General features: G+C 32.2%; 1 protein-coding gene across 2 annotated transcripts in view; it reads left to right on the plus strand.

The window, feature by feature from the left end:
• Window positions 1–7,221: 7,221 nt before the first annotated feature.
• The window catches only part of LOC140058724 (uncharacterized), a 33,301-nt gene continuing 21,769 nt past the window's right edge, over window positions 7,222–18,753 (plus strand). Inside the window, exons 1-2 of one of the 2 annotated variants that reach the window (XM_072104444.1) lie at window positions 7,222–7,516; window positions 16,704–17,657. In XM_072104444.1, coding sequence (XP_071960545.1) covers window positions 16,787–17,657 — 871 coding nt within the window. In that variant the 5' untranslated portion in view covers window positions 7,222–7,516; window positions 16,704–16,786. Of the gene's footprint in view, window positions 7,517–16,693; window positions 17,658–18,753 lie in introns of those variants that run through there. The other variant, XM_072104445.1, reaches the window with a different exon arrangement.

The following is an 18,753-nucleotide window of genomic DNA, read 5'->3' on the forward strand; positions in this document are numbered from 1 at the left end:
GTGATAATAAATAGGATTTAGTTTTGCACTGTGCGCTACTAACCCATTTTTCACTCGCGCACAGTGATAATAAATAGGATTCATTTTAGCACTGTGCGTCACCATACACAATTTGGTTGCACTCGGGCACAGTGATAATAAATAGGATTCAGTTTTGCACTGTGCGCTACTAACCCATTTTTCACTCGCGCACAGTGATAATAAATAGGATTCATTTTAGCACTGTGCGTCACCATACCAATTTTAGTAGCACTCGCGCACAGTGATAATAATAGGATTTAGTTTAGCACTGTGCGCTACCATACCAATTTTTGTTGCACTCGCGCACAGTGATAATAAATAGGATTTAGTTTAGCACTGTGCGCTACTGTACTCCTTTTCGTTGCAATAGAGAACAGTGATAATAAATAGGATTTAGGTTAGAACTATTGTAACGGTGGTATTTTAGTGTATCCGTTACTATACCATATAGTCTCAGTGGCAGGATTTCACACAGTCACAAAATGTACCAACAGCAAATATGGTTTATGGTCAGATACAGCTTTATTTAAATATGCAATGTAATACAGTCTGTTCTGGCTATATTACATACCTTTTCTTCTCTCTATTATAAATGTTTTATTCTACAAAGCTCTTTTCCTTTTCTTCTCTCCTCTTACCAGTACATCCATATTTTAAGGAACGGTCCTAATTAATATGCATGTACTGGGAGGGGACTATTTAGTAAAGGGAACATTCCATGATGATGAGGAAACAGTAATTGATTAAGGATGTGGGTTATAGGAGAGTGAACAAAGAGTACCTAGGGATAGGAAGAAACCACTAGGAATGTTAATAGATGGAGTAGGGAGAAATAGTGAAAAAGGGTTGTTGACCTGATGGTCAGAGTGTTACACTATCATATCCATTTTGGCTACACTCGCAAACAGTGATTATAAATAGGATCTAGTTTAGCACTGTGCGCTACTACACCCATTTTGGTTGCACTCGCGCATAGTGATAATAAATAGGATTTAGATTAGCACTGTGCGCTACCATACCCATTTTGGTTGCACTCGCAAACAGTAATACTAAATATGATTCATTTTAGCACTGTGCGCTACTATATACATTTTGGTTGCACTCGCGCACAGTTAACATAAATAGGATTTAGTTTAGTACTGTGCGCTACCATACCCATTTTATTTGCCCTCGCGAAAAGTGATAATAAATAGGATTTAGTTTAGCACTGTGCGGCGCTACAATACCCATTTTGGTTGCACTCACGCACAGTTATAATAAATATGATTTAGTTTAGTGCTGTACGATACCATACCCACTTTGGTTGCACTCGCGAACAGGGATAATAAATAGGATTTAGTTTAGCATTGTGCGCTACCATATCCATTTTGGTTGCACTCGCGTACAGTGATAATAAATATGATCCATTTTAGCATTATGCACTGCAATATTCATTTTGGTTGCACTCGCGCACAGTGATATTAAATAGGATTTAGTTTAGTACTGTGCGCTACCATACTTATTTTGGTTGCATTCGCGCACAGTGATAATAAATATGATCCATTTTAGCATTATGCACTGCAATATTCATTTTGGTTGCACTCGCGCACAGTGATATTAAATAGGATTTAGTTTAGTACTGTGCGCTACCATACCTATTTTGCTTGCACTCGCGCACAGTGATAATAAATATGATCCATTTTAGCATTATGCACTGCAATATTCATTTTGGTTGCACTCGCGCACAGTGATATTAAATAGGATTTAGTTTAGTACTGTGCGCTACCATACCTATTTTGGTTGCATTCGCGCACAGTGATAATAAATATGATTCATTTTAGCACTGTGCTACCATACCTATTTTGGTTGCGCTCGCGCACAGTGATAATACATAGGATCTAGTTTATTACTGTGCGCTACCATACCCATTTTAATTGCACTCGCGAAAAGTGATAATAGGATTCATTTTAGCACTGTGCGCTACCATACCCATTTTGGTTGCACTTGCGCACAGTGATAATAAATAGGATTTAGTTTAGCACTGTGCGCTATAATTCCCATTTTGCTTGCACTCGCGAACAGTGATAATAAATAGGATTTATATTAGCATTGTGCGCTACTAATATACCCATTTTGATTGCACTTGACGTTTCTTGGTGCCTTCAAAATAATTCTGGCCATTTGGTATTGTAAATTATCTAACTTATTTAGTGAACCTTTAGAGTTACATAACCATATTGCAGAGGGGTAATTAATTGTTGGTAGTCCTATTGTTCTCCATAAAAGATCACCGTAGTACAGTATACCCTATTGAAATCATTCTGATTGTTTATAATAGAGGTAATAATATAGGCTATTATCCGATTTCCCTTTTTGCTTACTTCATTAATATTGTCTGAATCTGTATATGAACGTGATATTATTACACCAAGATGTTTATACCTTTCTATTTCTGTGATATAATGATTACCATGGGCTCCATGTTCTGTATGGATTAACTCTTTGCCCTGTGACCAGCACATTTGATTTGTCAAAATTAAACTCTAATTTCCATGTTTGTGAATAATCACTTGCTACTTTAAGTAGTTTTTACAAGTTCAGACTCATTGTCACCGATTAAAAACCACGTCATCAGCAAAGAATATTGCACCTATTTGTGTGCCATAGATTTGAACACCTAGTTTATGATATTTGATTAGGTTATTTAGTTCATTAATGTAAATAGAAAAAAGAACTGGTGACAATGAACAGCCTTCATTAATGCTAAACTTATCAGATTCTGTCATTGAAAAAAAATTTGCATTTAACATCATTGTACATATTTCTTAGTAAGTTAAGGAGTTTACCACGGATACCAATTCTTTTGGCAGCAGCAATTAACCCTTGTCGCCAGACTGAATCAAAAGCTTTTTTAAAGTCCAAAAAGGCCAGAAATGTTTTTTTTTTACCCTCAGCACGCCTTGTGGCGATAATGCTTTTCAAGACAAAAATGTGGTCTTCACATCTTCTGTCTGTCCGAAAGCCCCCTTGGACTTCACCAAGGATGTCATTTTCTTCTAAAAATTGAGAAATATTATATGCAATAATTCGATTAAAAATGTTAGAAGCACATGAATTAAGTGTGATACCTCGATAGTTGTTGAGATCACGTCGATCTCCTTTTTTAAATATTGGGATAATTATCCCTTCATTCCATTCATTCGGTATAGTTTCAGTTTGTATAATTCTGGTAAACAATTTTTGGAGTGATAATGTGATTAGATTGCCTCTGTTTTTTAACATTTCATTTGTTATAGAGTCAATACCTCCTGGACTTTTGTTATTTTTTGCCTTTGATATAGCATAAGCGACTTTAAGATTGGGATCCTACTCGACATCATCAAATGATAACAAAAATATGATAACAACACTGAATATCATTACTGTTACTATTATTATTATCGTGGGAAGAGTGAAGAATATCGTTATTATTAGTTGTATTAAATTTTGCAATATTGCCGAAGTGTAATTTTAGCGAATTTTTCATATCGTCATGGTCTGAAAAATATCTTGAAGTTCCTGGTATTATAATTTTTTAGCAATTTGATATTTTCTTTTGCATAATTTTGCGTTTAAAAGGTGATTTAAAGAATTTCCGCTTCTCTTGGTATGTTTTTCATAGAGAATTACAATAATTGATATCAAAATCAATATTATGTAATCTATGTGCTCGACACGATTGTCTTCGTTGTATTTATCGCATATTTTGTTTCTTTATCAAACCATATCTTTTTGTTTGATCTCGTTTTCTTATAGCCTATTGTATTCTCTGCAACTAGCGTAACTTTTTTTTTCCCCTCTACCCAAGCATCGTTCACATCTAAACGACTAGAGTCATAGTTAATTGAACAGTACTAAAATCACTCCAATCGTTAGGGATATTCCAATGTTTTGTGTTAGTTTTTGTCACCTTACTGGTTTTACAAATATTATTCTCTATTACTGTGATTACAAGCATGTTATGATCACTTACAGTCCAAATTTATCAATAAACAACTCTTTTGTTACTCCATAGGTTTCTTGTGAAACAATGGCGTAATCTAGTATGCTGGCTTGGTTCTTTTGTACCCAAGTTAAAGTACCAGCACATTTGTCAGAGGCGTTAAGCATAGTTAATTCACCATTATTACAAAGGTCAATTAACCCTTGACCATTATCATTAGTAATAGGATTTCCCCCTTTAATCATGTTACCTACTTTACCATTAAAATCCCCAAGGATAATGATTTTGGCATCTTCATTATTATCTTTAATTATAAAAATTTCCGAAAGCAGAGCTGTATACAATTCATCGGTGAGGCATTTATCAGACCCTTCACATGGGAAGTAACAAACTGCAACATGGTATATAAAGTCTGTGTTACCTCCAAATTGTACCTTTGTCCAACACATTTCTAAGTCATCTGATTGTGAATTTAAAAGATCATTTTCCAAAATTTTAATATTTTTATTTATAAGCAATCCAATTCCCCCTTGTGATTTTTTGGCACCCTTTTGTCTGTTTTTTGTAATATCTATGACTTCATCATTATTTAGAAAAGTTTCAACCATTCCAAAGATATCAAATTTTTGTTGTTGGATGATATAACTTATTTCCTTTTTCTTACTCTTATATCCTCTAATATTATGAAAGGCAATTTTGATGTTTGAGTTCAATTTTAAAGATTTCTTTTTCCCTCTTCTAACTCTTTTTCGTTTTAAGGGTGAACTATTGTGTTCATTATTTACATAACTATCATCATAATATTGTTTCTCATTATTTACAGAGGTAACATGATTAATGGGGTTGCATCATATTTGCATTATCAGTACAAGAGAAACAATCAGTACATTCATCAAACAATAAATCAAAATTAAAAGAATGGTTAATAACATAAGAATTAGTTAGTTTATATTTGTACATATTATCATAATTTACACTTAAGTTAGTATTAGTATCTTTCCGCTCAGATGGCTTCCCATGGTGGGTACGGCATCATCTTCTTTGCCAAATTCCTACATACGTTATGATTCTCCTTGTGGCCTTGTTGCTTGCAGGATCTGCATCTGATTGGCTGTCCATGCTTACAGTCCTTCATTACGTGATTCGTTTCTCCGCAAAAGTAACATCTTGTTGTTTTCTTTGTTTGTGATTGGTGTAAACGGGGTTGAAATTCCTTCTTACCTTGATGAGTTTTCCTGATTTTAATTATTTGGTGAACGTCGTTGATGTTATTGATAAGAAGCTTGGTTCCCTGAGTACTTAGATGTAGTTTACTTCTGTTTAAAGTAGATGTTTCGCATTTATTGTTTGAAAGTTTAAAAGATAAGTCATTGTCAGACACCACACAATCCATTTCCTTAGCCATTTCTGTTATGTTATGTTAACGTTCAATCGATCCACTCTCTGCTGGAGTATTTCTTCATCACCACGTGGGCATACAGTAGATAGTATTAGCTTTGTTTGTAAAATTTACACTGAAACAATTCAGCATATATTTTATGGTTGTATCCATGCAAATACTTTGTGGGCTTTTGTTATTCAACAAATTAAAAGCAAACAAATGAATAGAAGGAATTATAATTTAGAGAAACCCCTTACAAGAGAATGCATTTCATTTGGTAATGCTTACAATGCTGTAAATAATCTTGTCATAGTTATTGTCTTGGGTAAATGGATAACTAAGAAGATATACCTTTTACATTTTATGTTTGCCTTTTGTTTTTGCCTTTTGAGAATTTAATTTTGTTTTGCCTCATGTCACCGCTGTGTCGGTTTTGTTTTTTCTTTTGCATATTTATACTGAATTTAAAAAAAAGTTCGCTTGCCAGCTCCGGTTAATCCAATACATTGTGGATGATATTATAAGCACCATGGCATAACGAGCCCTCAATTGGTTTTCCTTTGTAAGATTTTATAGTACAATTGTTGGTACAGGTTACAGGTTTATTTGTGATTGTTGTGTTCTGTGAAGCTGGGGATCGAGTTGGTGAACTCGCCATAGTTTGTTATAGTCAAGCTTGGCTTTCTTCAGTACAGGAAGTATTATATGTAATCAATTGTAGCTTGATGCTGGTAAAGACAATAGGGTTGTTTGGCTTGGCTTTTAACCTCAGTACTCTCCTTTCAAGTTGGCTTCTATTTTAAGCACTGGCCTAGCTTTGAGGCTACAAAAATCGATTTAAATTTACTTGAAAAAATTACGAATATCACCAGTCATATTCGTAACTAAAAAACGAGTATTAGTTTTTTATACAAAGCAACGCACAGTAGGCCTACCTGCGCTTCGCTCAAATTTCTGGGAATTATATTGACATTTTCAATTACCATTTTCGCACCCCATATATTGAATTTACCTTGAATTACCTTGAATTTACCTTGAACTTCGGACATTGAGAACTAGCTCATTTGTCCCTCCATCGTCATAACTGCAGACTCTTCATTAACGTACGGGCGAAACTTGATGTGGTGGTCAGTGGTCAGACCAATTAATATTTAGCAATGCCCGATTTGAACTCATTGACCGATTGTGCCTCTACTACATGACTGGGTAATGAGTTCCAATCATCTACCACTCTTACCGAATATGCACTCTTTCTAACGTTTAATTTTATCTTGGGTTTAGAGACCTTGAAACTGTGTCCTCTAGTTTGTTTATAATTAGATTTTGCAAAGAGCTTCTCATCATTTATTTTCTCATACTTATTAAATATTTTAAATGTTTGTAATACATCAGCCCTTTTCTTTCTAAATACTAACGTAGGTAGGTCCAAAGCCTTCAACCTCTCTTCGTATGGTTTGTGTCTTAATTAGGACACCAGCCTTGTTGATCTCTGTTGAACTTTCTCCAGTCTGTCTTTATCTTTTTGATATAGTGGGATCTATGAGCTACCTCCATATTCCATCTTGGGTCTAACCATAGCTTTATACAGATACATGTAACTAGAGCTATCAAGATATTTGAAGGACCTACATATTATCCCCAGCATCATATTTGCAGATCTAGCAACTTTTGTAGTATGAGCCGAAAAATTCAATTTATGATCTATTAAAATCCCCAGATCGGTTTCTTGTGTTACACTCTCAATGATCACTTTGGAAGGACCTTCTCCAATAAATTATATTAGTTCACAAAACTAAAAATATAAATTTTTAACGACGTGGGATAACATTTTAGGCCCTATTTTGTGTCAGTTAGCTAGTTTTACAGACGTTTTTTAGACATGCAACCGTTGGTGGCGCTAATTAGGACCACATTTTGGAGATTTGGCATTATTTTTCCCAATCTGGAATTATTTGAGACTAAATTTTATCGCTGGCAAAAACGCTGTACGTCTGTTCACCATAGCAACACGGCGGACGTACAACAAATAACAGCCAGGCAGTGTGTGTCGCATCAAAGAACTTCTTTGGTCGCATGCATGATGCTCCTGCAGCAAGATCATCATCCCCCGGCCGTATAAGAATAAGTTGTTTGTTCCCGTTTGTTCCTAGCATGTATGGCAATTTATTCAATATCCTAGCCTAGGCCTAGGCTACATCATACAGTAGTCTAATCATGGTCCATCCATGGAGGGGTTATACCTCCATGGTCTAATAATATAATAGTAGCCTAGGCCTAGGCTGCCTAGGCTAGAGAGGCTAGGCCCCTCTACTAGCTACCTACTAGGCCTAGCCTAGGACTCTAGCCTAGTACCAGTAGTAGTATTAGTAACTTAATTTATTTATGCCTCTAGGCCTAGGCCTAGTTGGCCCTATTTAGCCTAGGCCTAGCCTAGATATCGTAATTCGATACATTAGGGATTACGGTCGAAGAGCAATATGGCAATGCAATAGCCTATAAGGGCTAGGGCCTAGGCCCTAGCTAGGCCTACTGTGTATAATTGTAAAGATTTCTGTATCTACAATCAATCGTTTCACTTGTTTCACATTCAGGTAATCAGTAAAACAATAATTAGGCCTCTAGCTAGGCCTTGCTTGGCGGAAGCCGATCACTCCGGCCGCGATTCACTCCGGCCGCCGTATCAGTTTAGCGCGATGTTATGTACTCCGACCGCTATTCAATTCGACTTCCTGTGCAAAGGGGCTGTTACATTAGTATGGATTGGAGCACCCATATTTGGGCAGTTTTGAAAAAAATGGCTCCTTTCAGTTTTTGCCTAGTATAACTAAATTGAAGCCATTTCCAGATTAGAGAATTATTCTGAAATATGTGCAAACATAATACTATTTTTATGTCAAAAGATTATCTTCTTACAATTACATGTTTGTAAAAAAAATATTATGCCCGATTATGATGCAGAAATGGTCAGGAGTGTAACACTTTTTTTAGACATGAAAAAATGCATATGCATTTTCAAAGATCTGTACACTAAAACCACTCCTCAAATTTAACTGGCAGATGCATATTCTGAAAAAGTAAATTGTATAAATTTAAAAAAAAGCAATCATGATGACATTTATCTTGTATACCTTACTTAAAATATTTGATATGACATTAATAAACCATAATATAAAAATAACGCTTAAAAAAGAACGACGTTTCGACTCCATCATGGGGTCATTATCAAGTCCAATGAATAAAATATAAAACAACTAATTAAATAGCACAAGCCAAGGGTCAAAGTTTAAATAACAAAAGACCTATTGTCTAACATCCTGTCAAATGAAAAGCTTAGCTTTTACAGAGTCACTTTGTTTATTCAGACTAGGTTTTAATTGTCTGATATACAACATTTCATAGATAAGACAGTCAAAACCACTTATTAAAAAACGAGGACAAATTGCAATATTTGGAAAAAATATTAAAAATATTAAATAAGGTAGGAAGTTAAGCCATTTTTCTTTCTTGTTGAATGCTGACAGTAGTTGTTGTGGCACTCAAAAATATGATATTGAATGCAGTTATCAATTTAATGAATGAATGGTTCATAATTGCCTATCAACTACCCCAAAATGTCAGGAGTGTTATGGTTAAACTATATTAGAATTGCGATTAATGTATATTGTTATAATAAGTACAGTATTTCCCATTAGAATTGTAATGTTTGTGTAAACACACATCTTTTTTACCACTATTATGTCTACCTCATGATTTTGAAGGGACTTGTTTTGCTCTCATAACCATGCTATAATAGTAAATACTAATGTCAGGAGTGTAATACCCCACAGAGCAATGTACTGTATAGCATTACAATAGCGGAACACTGTATTGCCATACCCTGTAGTGAAATCCAAACTTTCAGTATTTATTGGTTTTACCAAGTTGTCATTTTTAAAAATAGTTACAAGCTTCTGTACAACAGATTATTTGAAAAATAAAAACTTTTAGCATACTGGTTTTAAAACATATGATTTTTTTTTTATATTTATTATATTTTTTCTATCTTTGTCTACTGTATGTAAAAAAATTGTATTTTTTCTGTTATCCAATTAGTATACTGACAGTTGAAACTTACAAATATTATACTAATAAATACTTATAAAAATCAAAAGAAGTGTTTACATATTTTTTTCAAAAAATAAAATTGTTTTTTTGTATTAAACATGTAAAAAAAAAAGGTTAATCAAATTGTTTTGTCAGATCCTTGATTTGTTCCCTAGAATGTAACCTTGTGTCAACATAATAAGACATAAATGGTAGTAATATGCAAGAAAAAAAATTCAATATGTCCCAATTTGGAGCCATTTTTTTCAAAACTGCCCATTTACGTTTTCTATACTGTTTAGTGTTAACAGTGTTATGGGCAATTTCACAGTAACCTAGGCCATCAGTAATAACTGAGAAATAAGCAAATAGCTCTTCATCAGGTTGTATTTGTCTGATTTAGTTTGTCATTTTTGATAAATCACCTGATGGGCAAACTACAAATAAAAATTGTATTGAGCTACGATGAAAACTTTTGTTACAGCAGCCAAAAATGTCATGTTTTTGGACAAAATTGAGTGTCTCATTACAAAAGATCATTTTTATGAAATGCATTGTTGTTGTTTGTATGTATATATATTTATAAGAATTATGTACATTTAAATTGGTTGATCTACCCCCAAACGTATAAGGTGTAAACAATGAGTGTGAAATGTATACATGTTTAACTTTTTTGTTGTTTTTATTATTGTAATTCTGTCCGTTCAAAATGTCCACTCCGACACGTTGGCTTTATCCAGAGCAAATAAGTAAGCAAGTCTACTGTTTTTCATCTATATACAACACTAATAAGATTGACCATACATTAAAACTTAAATAATATATTTAACTGACAATTTGGCTGAGTGCCGGGGAATCGAAATCTGTCCACTCCGACACCTCATAAACTACTATTAATTTTTATGTTAATAATATAAAAAGTTGAATATTCATAGCAAAAATTATAAGCTGACATACTACAATTAATATAATGTACATATAATGTTTCTAAACCCAAGTAATTCACTGTAATGCACTCTAATATGGTGTTCACTTAATGTCCACTCCGACACACATATTTGATCAAAGTAAAATGGCTGATTTTTTAACAACTATGAGACAATGATATGATATGCATATAACCTCTTGATTCTGTCAGGATCTTTATTTATTTATTCTTTCCTTAGCACTATTTTGTCCGTGAATTATCTTGATATCATTATCAGTTTCATCTAGCTAAGTCAATTTTTCAGAGTATATTCATTATGGCCAGGAATCGATGTGTTTATGTTTTCACGGTGCGCAATCAAACATTACGCGGTCTACGCGCGATTTAACGAAATCACGTTTGTAATCATATCTTCACAAGCATGAATCACTTTTAAACAAAATTTGGTACTCATAAATTTCAGGTCATATTTCATCATATGGCAATACAATTACGTGCGTAGCGCATATAATGCATGCGTAAAAAGTTCTAAATTGTCAGAATTTATTTCGATGAAATTAGAGTACGTTTCAGGCAATTTTAAGCATTTAAAAAATTGCCACGTTAATGCGCACTATTTTTGTCCGATTACTGTTGTATAACCTTTCTTTAATAATATCATATTTTCAACGCGAAACAGCGTTATGCGAGCATGTCAAAAGTGACAGGCTACGCACGTGTGTAAGTTAACAAAATGGTGAAAATATGCTAATCATGCTAGTCATCATTAATGGCATATTAAATTTTAAAAAATTAATTTCGACAATCAAACAACATTTTCTTAGGTCGAAATAACGAACTTAACATTAACTTTATTAAAGTTAAAAGTATATAGTTTGACAGTGCATCATTTTTTTAAAGATGTCATCATAGAAAAACATTACAATTCATTGCGGTATGTAATAATCTATCTGTACCAAAGTGGTTACTGCATAGTAAATACACGAGGAATCTTTCTATAACTTTTAGTCAGTTGTGTTTGGCTCGGTGGTCTTTACTCGTGTCTATAGCATTCAAGGTACCGAGTTCGAGTCTCACCTTGGGAAACGAAACAAAAAAAGATTTTTTTTTTTATCCGTATTGTTTGTTCAATTGTATTTCTTAGTGTATAGATTATACACATTACACACATTTATAATGAAATCTAGATAAAAACACAAATGTGGTTTATGACATTATAATACGCAGAAGGATCTTTGATCGGATTATGATACCAGCTATTGTATTTGCGTTAGCAAGATCCTATCATATATAAATAAGTCTAAAGATTCTGAGAAAATCAATCAATCAATTATCTTTATTTAAATCAACCACAAATTAACAATCCTTTGTTAAAAGACAGTTTTTATCATACTAAAGCTTAAAAAGTACAAAATGTTTAACACTGTACACTTATGAAGTGCCAACTGGTTGGTTTTAATGTGTTTATGGAATAGTAAGACCATTAATTTTTTGATTTGGATAAAACGTTCTATGACAAATTTAATTTTGTCTTACTCAAATGATGTTTTAGGCGTGGTCATGAGTGTTATACTGTAGTTGTACATTTTTGTTTTGTGTCAATTGGTGTCACTGTCATGTACTTATGCATAAAATAGCAAATTGAATTCATGCTTAATATAATAACAAAGTTTTTAATTTATTTATACTGTTATTCATGTCCAAAAATGTCTCCGACACAAATGAAGGGTATTGCTAAACACCGCAAACCCCCGCAAACCTCCAAAAAAACATAGCAAACCCCACCGAACCAAATAAAAGTGATTGAATCATGTAGTGTACAACGCACTGGGTATATCAATGTAAAAAAATAATTAAATTTCTACTGTTAACAACTTATTTTTGGGGTAAAACATCATTTTTTGGTCAAAAATGATTGCTAAACCCCGCAAACCTCCAAAAAACCATAGCAAACCCCACCGAACCAACATAAAAGTGATTGAATAATGTAGTGTACGACCCACTGGGTATATAAATTATTAAATTTCTACTGTTAGTGTTAACTACTTTTTTGGGGATAAAACATCATTTTTTGGTTAAATATTAGCAATCATTTTTGACCAAAAAATGATGTTTTACCCAAAAAATAAGTAGTTAACAGTAGAAATTTAATATTTTTACATGGATATACCCAGTGGGTTGTACACTACATGATTCAATCAGTTTTATGTTGGTTCGATGGGGTTTGCTATATTTTTTTGGAGGTTTGCAGGGTTTAGCAATCATTTTTGACCAAAAAATGATGTTTTACCCCAAAAATAATTAGTTAACTAACAGTAAAAATGTATTATTTTTTTTACATGGATATACCCAGTGGGTTGTACACTACATGATTCAATCACTTTTATGTTGGTTCGATGGGGTTTGCTATGTTTTTTTGGAGGTTTGCGGGGGTTTGCGGGGTTTAGCAATACCCCAAATGAACAATCCTTGTTAAACGACAGTTTTTATCATGGTAAAGCTTAAAAGTACAAAATGTTAACACAGTAAGCTGTAGAAGTGGCAATTAGTTGGTTTTATGGTGTTTGTAGCTATATAATTATAATACCACAAATTTTTTATTTGAGTCTAGTGTTTGCTAATTATTCAACATTTATTGTTAAAATTCTCAGACAAATTTAATTTTTCCACTCATATGATGTTTATATAAAGCGCGAGTACATTTTTTGAATTGATACTCTGTACTAGTATTAGTAATTAAATATTAGCCAAATAAGTAGTGGCTTTTGTGTTATAATAAAAAATATTGAGATGGGCAATTCCATGGTCACTCGCATTACACATTACAGTCATTTTTGTTAGTCTAAGCTTTGTACTTTCTATACTAATTGGATTTTTAAGTCAATGTTTTATATGAACATACTTTAGGTGCAAGTCTTTAATAAAATACTATAAAAAAAATTGTATGTCTTTTACTTTGACAATGACGCCATTGCGAAATTCTGTCACACGCATTACACAAAAAGGACACAACAAAAATTTGATTAGATTTAATAAGAACGTGTCCTTAAACTAAAAATATATGAATCAAAAGATCTTATATTTTTAATTGCTGTACTTTTAAAGTATAAAATAGGATAATAAAAAAATTCAATATTACATAGATTTTAAAAATATTTTACATTTTAACAAAAAAGTCCCGTCACTCGCATTACTGTCACTCGCATTACCGTAAGAAATGAACTTAGTATTTACTAAGCAAAGCAGAAAGAAAAGTAGACAATAATTAAATAATGCAACATTAAACCACTCAAAGAATTTTATATCAATTTTCAAGTAAAAACTTTTATTTCAACTCATTTGGATGAAGTTCTAAAGGACATCATCTATTTTTAACACTAACAGAATATCTTGATTTTTTACAAACACAGTAACAGAACACTTATACGGTCACTAAAAATGAAAATAGAAAATTCAAACAGCCATTTTACAAATTATGGAACTCAAAGCTCTTCGCAAACCAGCATCAAGCATTCTTTTTGCCCTGGTAGTGGCTTTAGCAAAGCCATAGCACTTCTAAAAGGTGATGGCCCGTCTGATGCCAAAGCAGCCTTCTTTGCTCTGAACTAATAGCCACACGTTTTCTATTAGCAACTTTAAGAGCATCAATCTTCTGCTTCTTCAAAGCTGGTGGCAGAGCTAGAATTTTCTCTTTTCTTTTACTTTTTTACTTCTTTTCGAAATTTCATTTTGTTTGTTTCTGTATGAGGTGTATTTTCCCTCGACTTTCCGTTTTTCTAGGTACTTTCTCTGTCGTTCGGCCATTTCTAAAGGCAGGATGCAAATGTGAATGATATTTTAAAATTATTTTTAAATAATAAGCAATTATATATTTTGTTTTTAAAACTACAATGCTTTAGACCTGGTGGTGTAAAATATGCCTAGTAAATAATAATATATAAATAATAATAATAATATATAAATAAATTATTATAGCCTAGGCCTATATGCGGTGTTTTCAAATTATAGAATTTGAAATAATTAACACTAACAATATAAGAAAAAAAACTTAAAAATTGTGATTAAATATAAATGTATACTTATTCTTACCTTCTTATCTTCACAAAAGATTGTACCAAATTTGTTAAATCTCACCAGATTTAGTGTTTTTTATTTAATGAGCTCTTATAATGATTGATTTTTCAAATGATTTAACTGCAAAAAGGTCGTTGCTAGGGATTGTGCCCTCAACAAACCTAATGCTATAATTATTATACTGTAGTGCCTCCAAATAAGGGCCAAATCACACATTGTATTATGAAATTAATGTATATACTAATTCTGGGACTAATTCATAACTAATGATAGATTAATTACTATTTTACTTTACAAAAAAAAAGAGTTTTAGTAATGTCACTCGCATTACATTGTCCATTTTTTAACGTCACTCGCATTACATGTCACTCGCATTTCACTTTTCAATGTCTCAACAATTTTGTATTTACGGGGATTTTTTATTTTTATTTGTCAAATTTTAATTGTTCAAAGTAGTATAGCTAAATTATAAAATTTCATTAAAAAAAATTATCATCATGATGGTATAAAAAAAAAATCATTTTTTTTGTCACGCGCATTACATACCCTAATATATAACAGAATATACACAGCACTCCTATATGGGATATTCAACATTTGTAGTTATATCATATTTTCCATACATCTTAAGTGTACTACCGTATTACTTAGACATGTTACTTTATAAATATTGCTTTGTTGGGAAAATAATAATCAGTTAACGTAATTACCTATTTTTCACACCTAAAAAAAAATATATATTCAACATTGAATAAACGTAATTTTTTGGCTGCAAAAAGTCATAAATGAATTGAAAAAGTTAAAAACCTAGTTCCCACATATTCAAAGAGTAACATAAACACAAATTTTGAGCTGACTAATTAATTTGAATTTTTTTGGTCATGTCCATGTTTGCATGGAATTGCCCTTATGTTGATTTCGAAATTTTTCAATAAAATTCTTGCAGTTACTAAATTCCTACTATTACTGTGAAAATGTCCAGATAGTTGTAGCTTTATAATATTATTTTTTATTAAATATAAACCTGTATGTTTCAAAATTAATTGAAAAATATGTTTAAAAAAAAGGACTCTGAATGTTTGACCCTGTGAGACACTTCTTGGTGACCAAAAGAATTAAAAGAAAAAAGAATTTAAATGGAACTAGTTGAATATTTATTAGCAACAATTTTACTTTTTTCATTAACAATAACATTCAAAGAAGTTGGAACTGCTTTTTCTTTCATACTAAACTTAACTTAATATTTTCCTTTCAAATAATCAAATACTGTACCTGTCTAATTAATGCTTGAATAACAATATTTAATTTCTTTCTATGTACATTTTATAGCTTTACATTAACATTAAAAATTAGTTAAAAACCTTATTTTTTATAACACTTTATCTTGCCAGTACCCATACTTACTAATTATAGTTAATAACAATATGTAAAATATTAATTTATTTATTTCAAATAATCAATTATTATTGATGTTTGTTATAGTTAATAACAATATTTACAATATTAATTAATTTATTTAAAATAATCAAATATCCGTCTAATTAATGTTTGAATAACAATATTTAATTTCTTCCTATAGGCTAAAAAATAAAAGCAATAGTGGATGGAACTTTAGACTTTACTTTTGACTGTTCAGACTTTACGAAAATAAAAGACGCTAAAGATAAATTATGCTGTGTGAATTAGATGATGCACACAAACACATAACGAAAGTATAAAATGCCAAGCTATATTATTTTGGGTGTTTTTAGTTGTGTATTAATTATTTGATACATAGAGATAAAATAAAAAAGTGGACACAAATCGAATGAAAAACCCATTGCTGCGGAAACATGAATTTTTAAGTTTATTCATTTACATTTTATTTTTATTTCACTGGTTTTGATATTTTGCAATTTATTTTGTATGTACTTATTGATCTTTTGCAATTATTGACAAGTATGTCTATTGTTAATATTTAATATTATTTATGGTTCCTCCATACTTTTATCGGCAGGCCTAGCGATGATTTTCACGAAGCAAGCTGGCGATGGATTTCTGAAGGTGCTTAATTATTAATTGATTAAAAATAGTTATAGATAAAAGATTATCAATTTTTTGTTAATCAATTATCTATCGTATGTGTTACCTCCATTTTATTTTGATGACAAGTTTTTTTTTCGAATGGCTCGATGTTTTCGATCTTGTCTTGTTTCATAAAAATTTTATTAATTTGACTTTTTAAAATTAAAATGCCTAAATTTCTGTTTTTTTAGGTATTCAAATCAATACAGTGCAGGTTCTGCTAAGCATATTTCCTACAAATGTACCTGAAACTAATGCTCACCATTGCAGCATTATGTCAAAACTCTATTTCTTTGATCAGAAACTTCAACGCAAACTAAAGAAGAGGTCACGAAAATTTCCAGATGAACTCCCAAGAAGTCTTAGGTTTGCGAACTTAAATCCTAGATTAGCCGCCTTTCTTTCACAACAAGATAAACAACAAAGGCTTGTTGGAATGAAACAAGAAGGACTTGCCAATGAAAGAACAGTGTTTGACAATTGTGAAATCAGTGAAGATGTGGTGGGTGACCAAACTAAAGGAAGCATCCTCCCTGATATCCATGGAAGTGAAAGTCTCTTTCGACGAATTTCAATGCTAAGAAGCCTTCACGGTGGCACTCTAGAAGATGCAGCATTTGAATTTGAAGGTGAATTTGCACAAAGGCAGTTTTATAAGGAAGCAGTGGTCGCCGCACCAGCTCTTCTCCTACATTTGGCAAAAGTCTTGTATATTTTTGAAAATGAGCATTTAAATATGCCTAGAGAGGTTATCAACGAAATGCTGTACAACTTTAAAGATTTGATCAAAGAAGCTCAGTACACAAAGCGAGAATGGCAGTGTCATGAGAACTGGTTGATACACAAACAAAATGAGGATGCCAAAAATGCTGTCAATGCAAAATTAATTGAGGAAGATCATTTTGAAAATAAAGAGAATGATAATGACATTTTTGTTGAGGGGGAAAAGAAAAAAAAACGGAAAAAAAAATCAGAAGTAGATGACAGTGATACATGTAATAAAAGCAATAAAGATGAGGCAATGATGATGACATGTGTAAAAAGTAATGACTTCTCAAAGACCTCACATATTAGTCTAGGTCATCACCATTCCAGAGTTATATCAAGAAGTGAAAAAAATAGGAATTGCCTTAAACCAGATCATGGTAAGTAAGAATACATTTATCTTTGTGTTTTATTTGACAGGATTATGCTTGGTTCCCACTTGGACGCAAAACGTAATTTGACCAATCACAAGTAACGGATTATTTTAATTTTCACCTGTCTTTGGTCAACTCGCTTGCTTTGCACTTTACGATTTTGCATTTCATCCTTCCTAGTGGGAACAAAGCTTAAATAACAATAACATGGATAAAATTGTAAAACAATTTCATCAGGTTTCAATGTAGTAATTTAGGTAACAAAAATTATAAACCAGTGGTTATAACCTTTACTTGTATTGTGTTCAAGACAGTTTTGTCTGGCTCACCAGCTAGACTAAAGAAGTCTACCTGTATTGATAAACTGTTTTGACAAGTTTTACCACTGACTTATAATTTATGAACCTTATACTAATTTTGCATAGAAATAATACCCCTTTCACACCAAAACTCCAGAGTGTCTCCGGAGACACCCCGGGGTTTATGACCATTCAAAACGTTGAGGAGCTCCGGAGATACCCTTTTCACACCAACCTAGCAACACCGGGGTTTATAAAATAAAATTGTAACTGTCGCCCTCTATTTTGTTTGTTTACATAGCGACGATCATTAGAATAATTTTAATTAACAATATTATTTTAAATTTAATCATTACTTTCAAAAGTCTCAGAAGTAATATAATGTTTTATTGATACTACTTATTATTTTTTAAACCCGATATATATTTTGTACAAATATTTAAAGTATTTTGAAATAAAACTAAAGCAATGAGTGATCGTGTGAGGATGACCTTTTGACCCGAAACACTCCGGAGTTTGATGTTGGTACCTTTCACACCAAAACACTGGAGTGTCCCCGCAGTTCGCTCTCCGGAGAATGTTCAGCTGTTCAACCCTGCAGTTTTAAACTCCGGAGTTGCTTGATTTTACCTTTCACACCAAACAGCGGGGCGTCAACTCCGGGATGTCTCCGGAGTTTTGCTTTTGGTGTGAAAGTTATAGTATAGGTATAGTTAAAGGCGATTTTAAATCAAGTATGAAAGATTATATTTTATTTTAATTGAAATTTGCTTGATTAAAAATTCTAACACAATTAGATAATG

The sequence above is a fragment of the Antedon mediterranea genome, chromosome 9 (assembly GCF_964355755.1).
Source record: "Antedon mediterranea chromosome 9, ecAntMedi1.1, whole genome shotgun sequence".
NCBI classification, from domain to species: Eukaryota; Metazoa; Echinodermata; class Crinoidea; order Comatulida; family Antedonidae; genus Antedon; species Antedon mediterranea.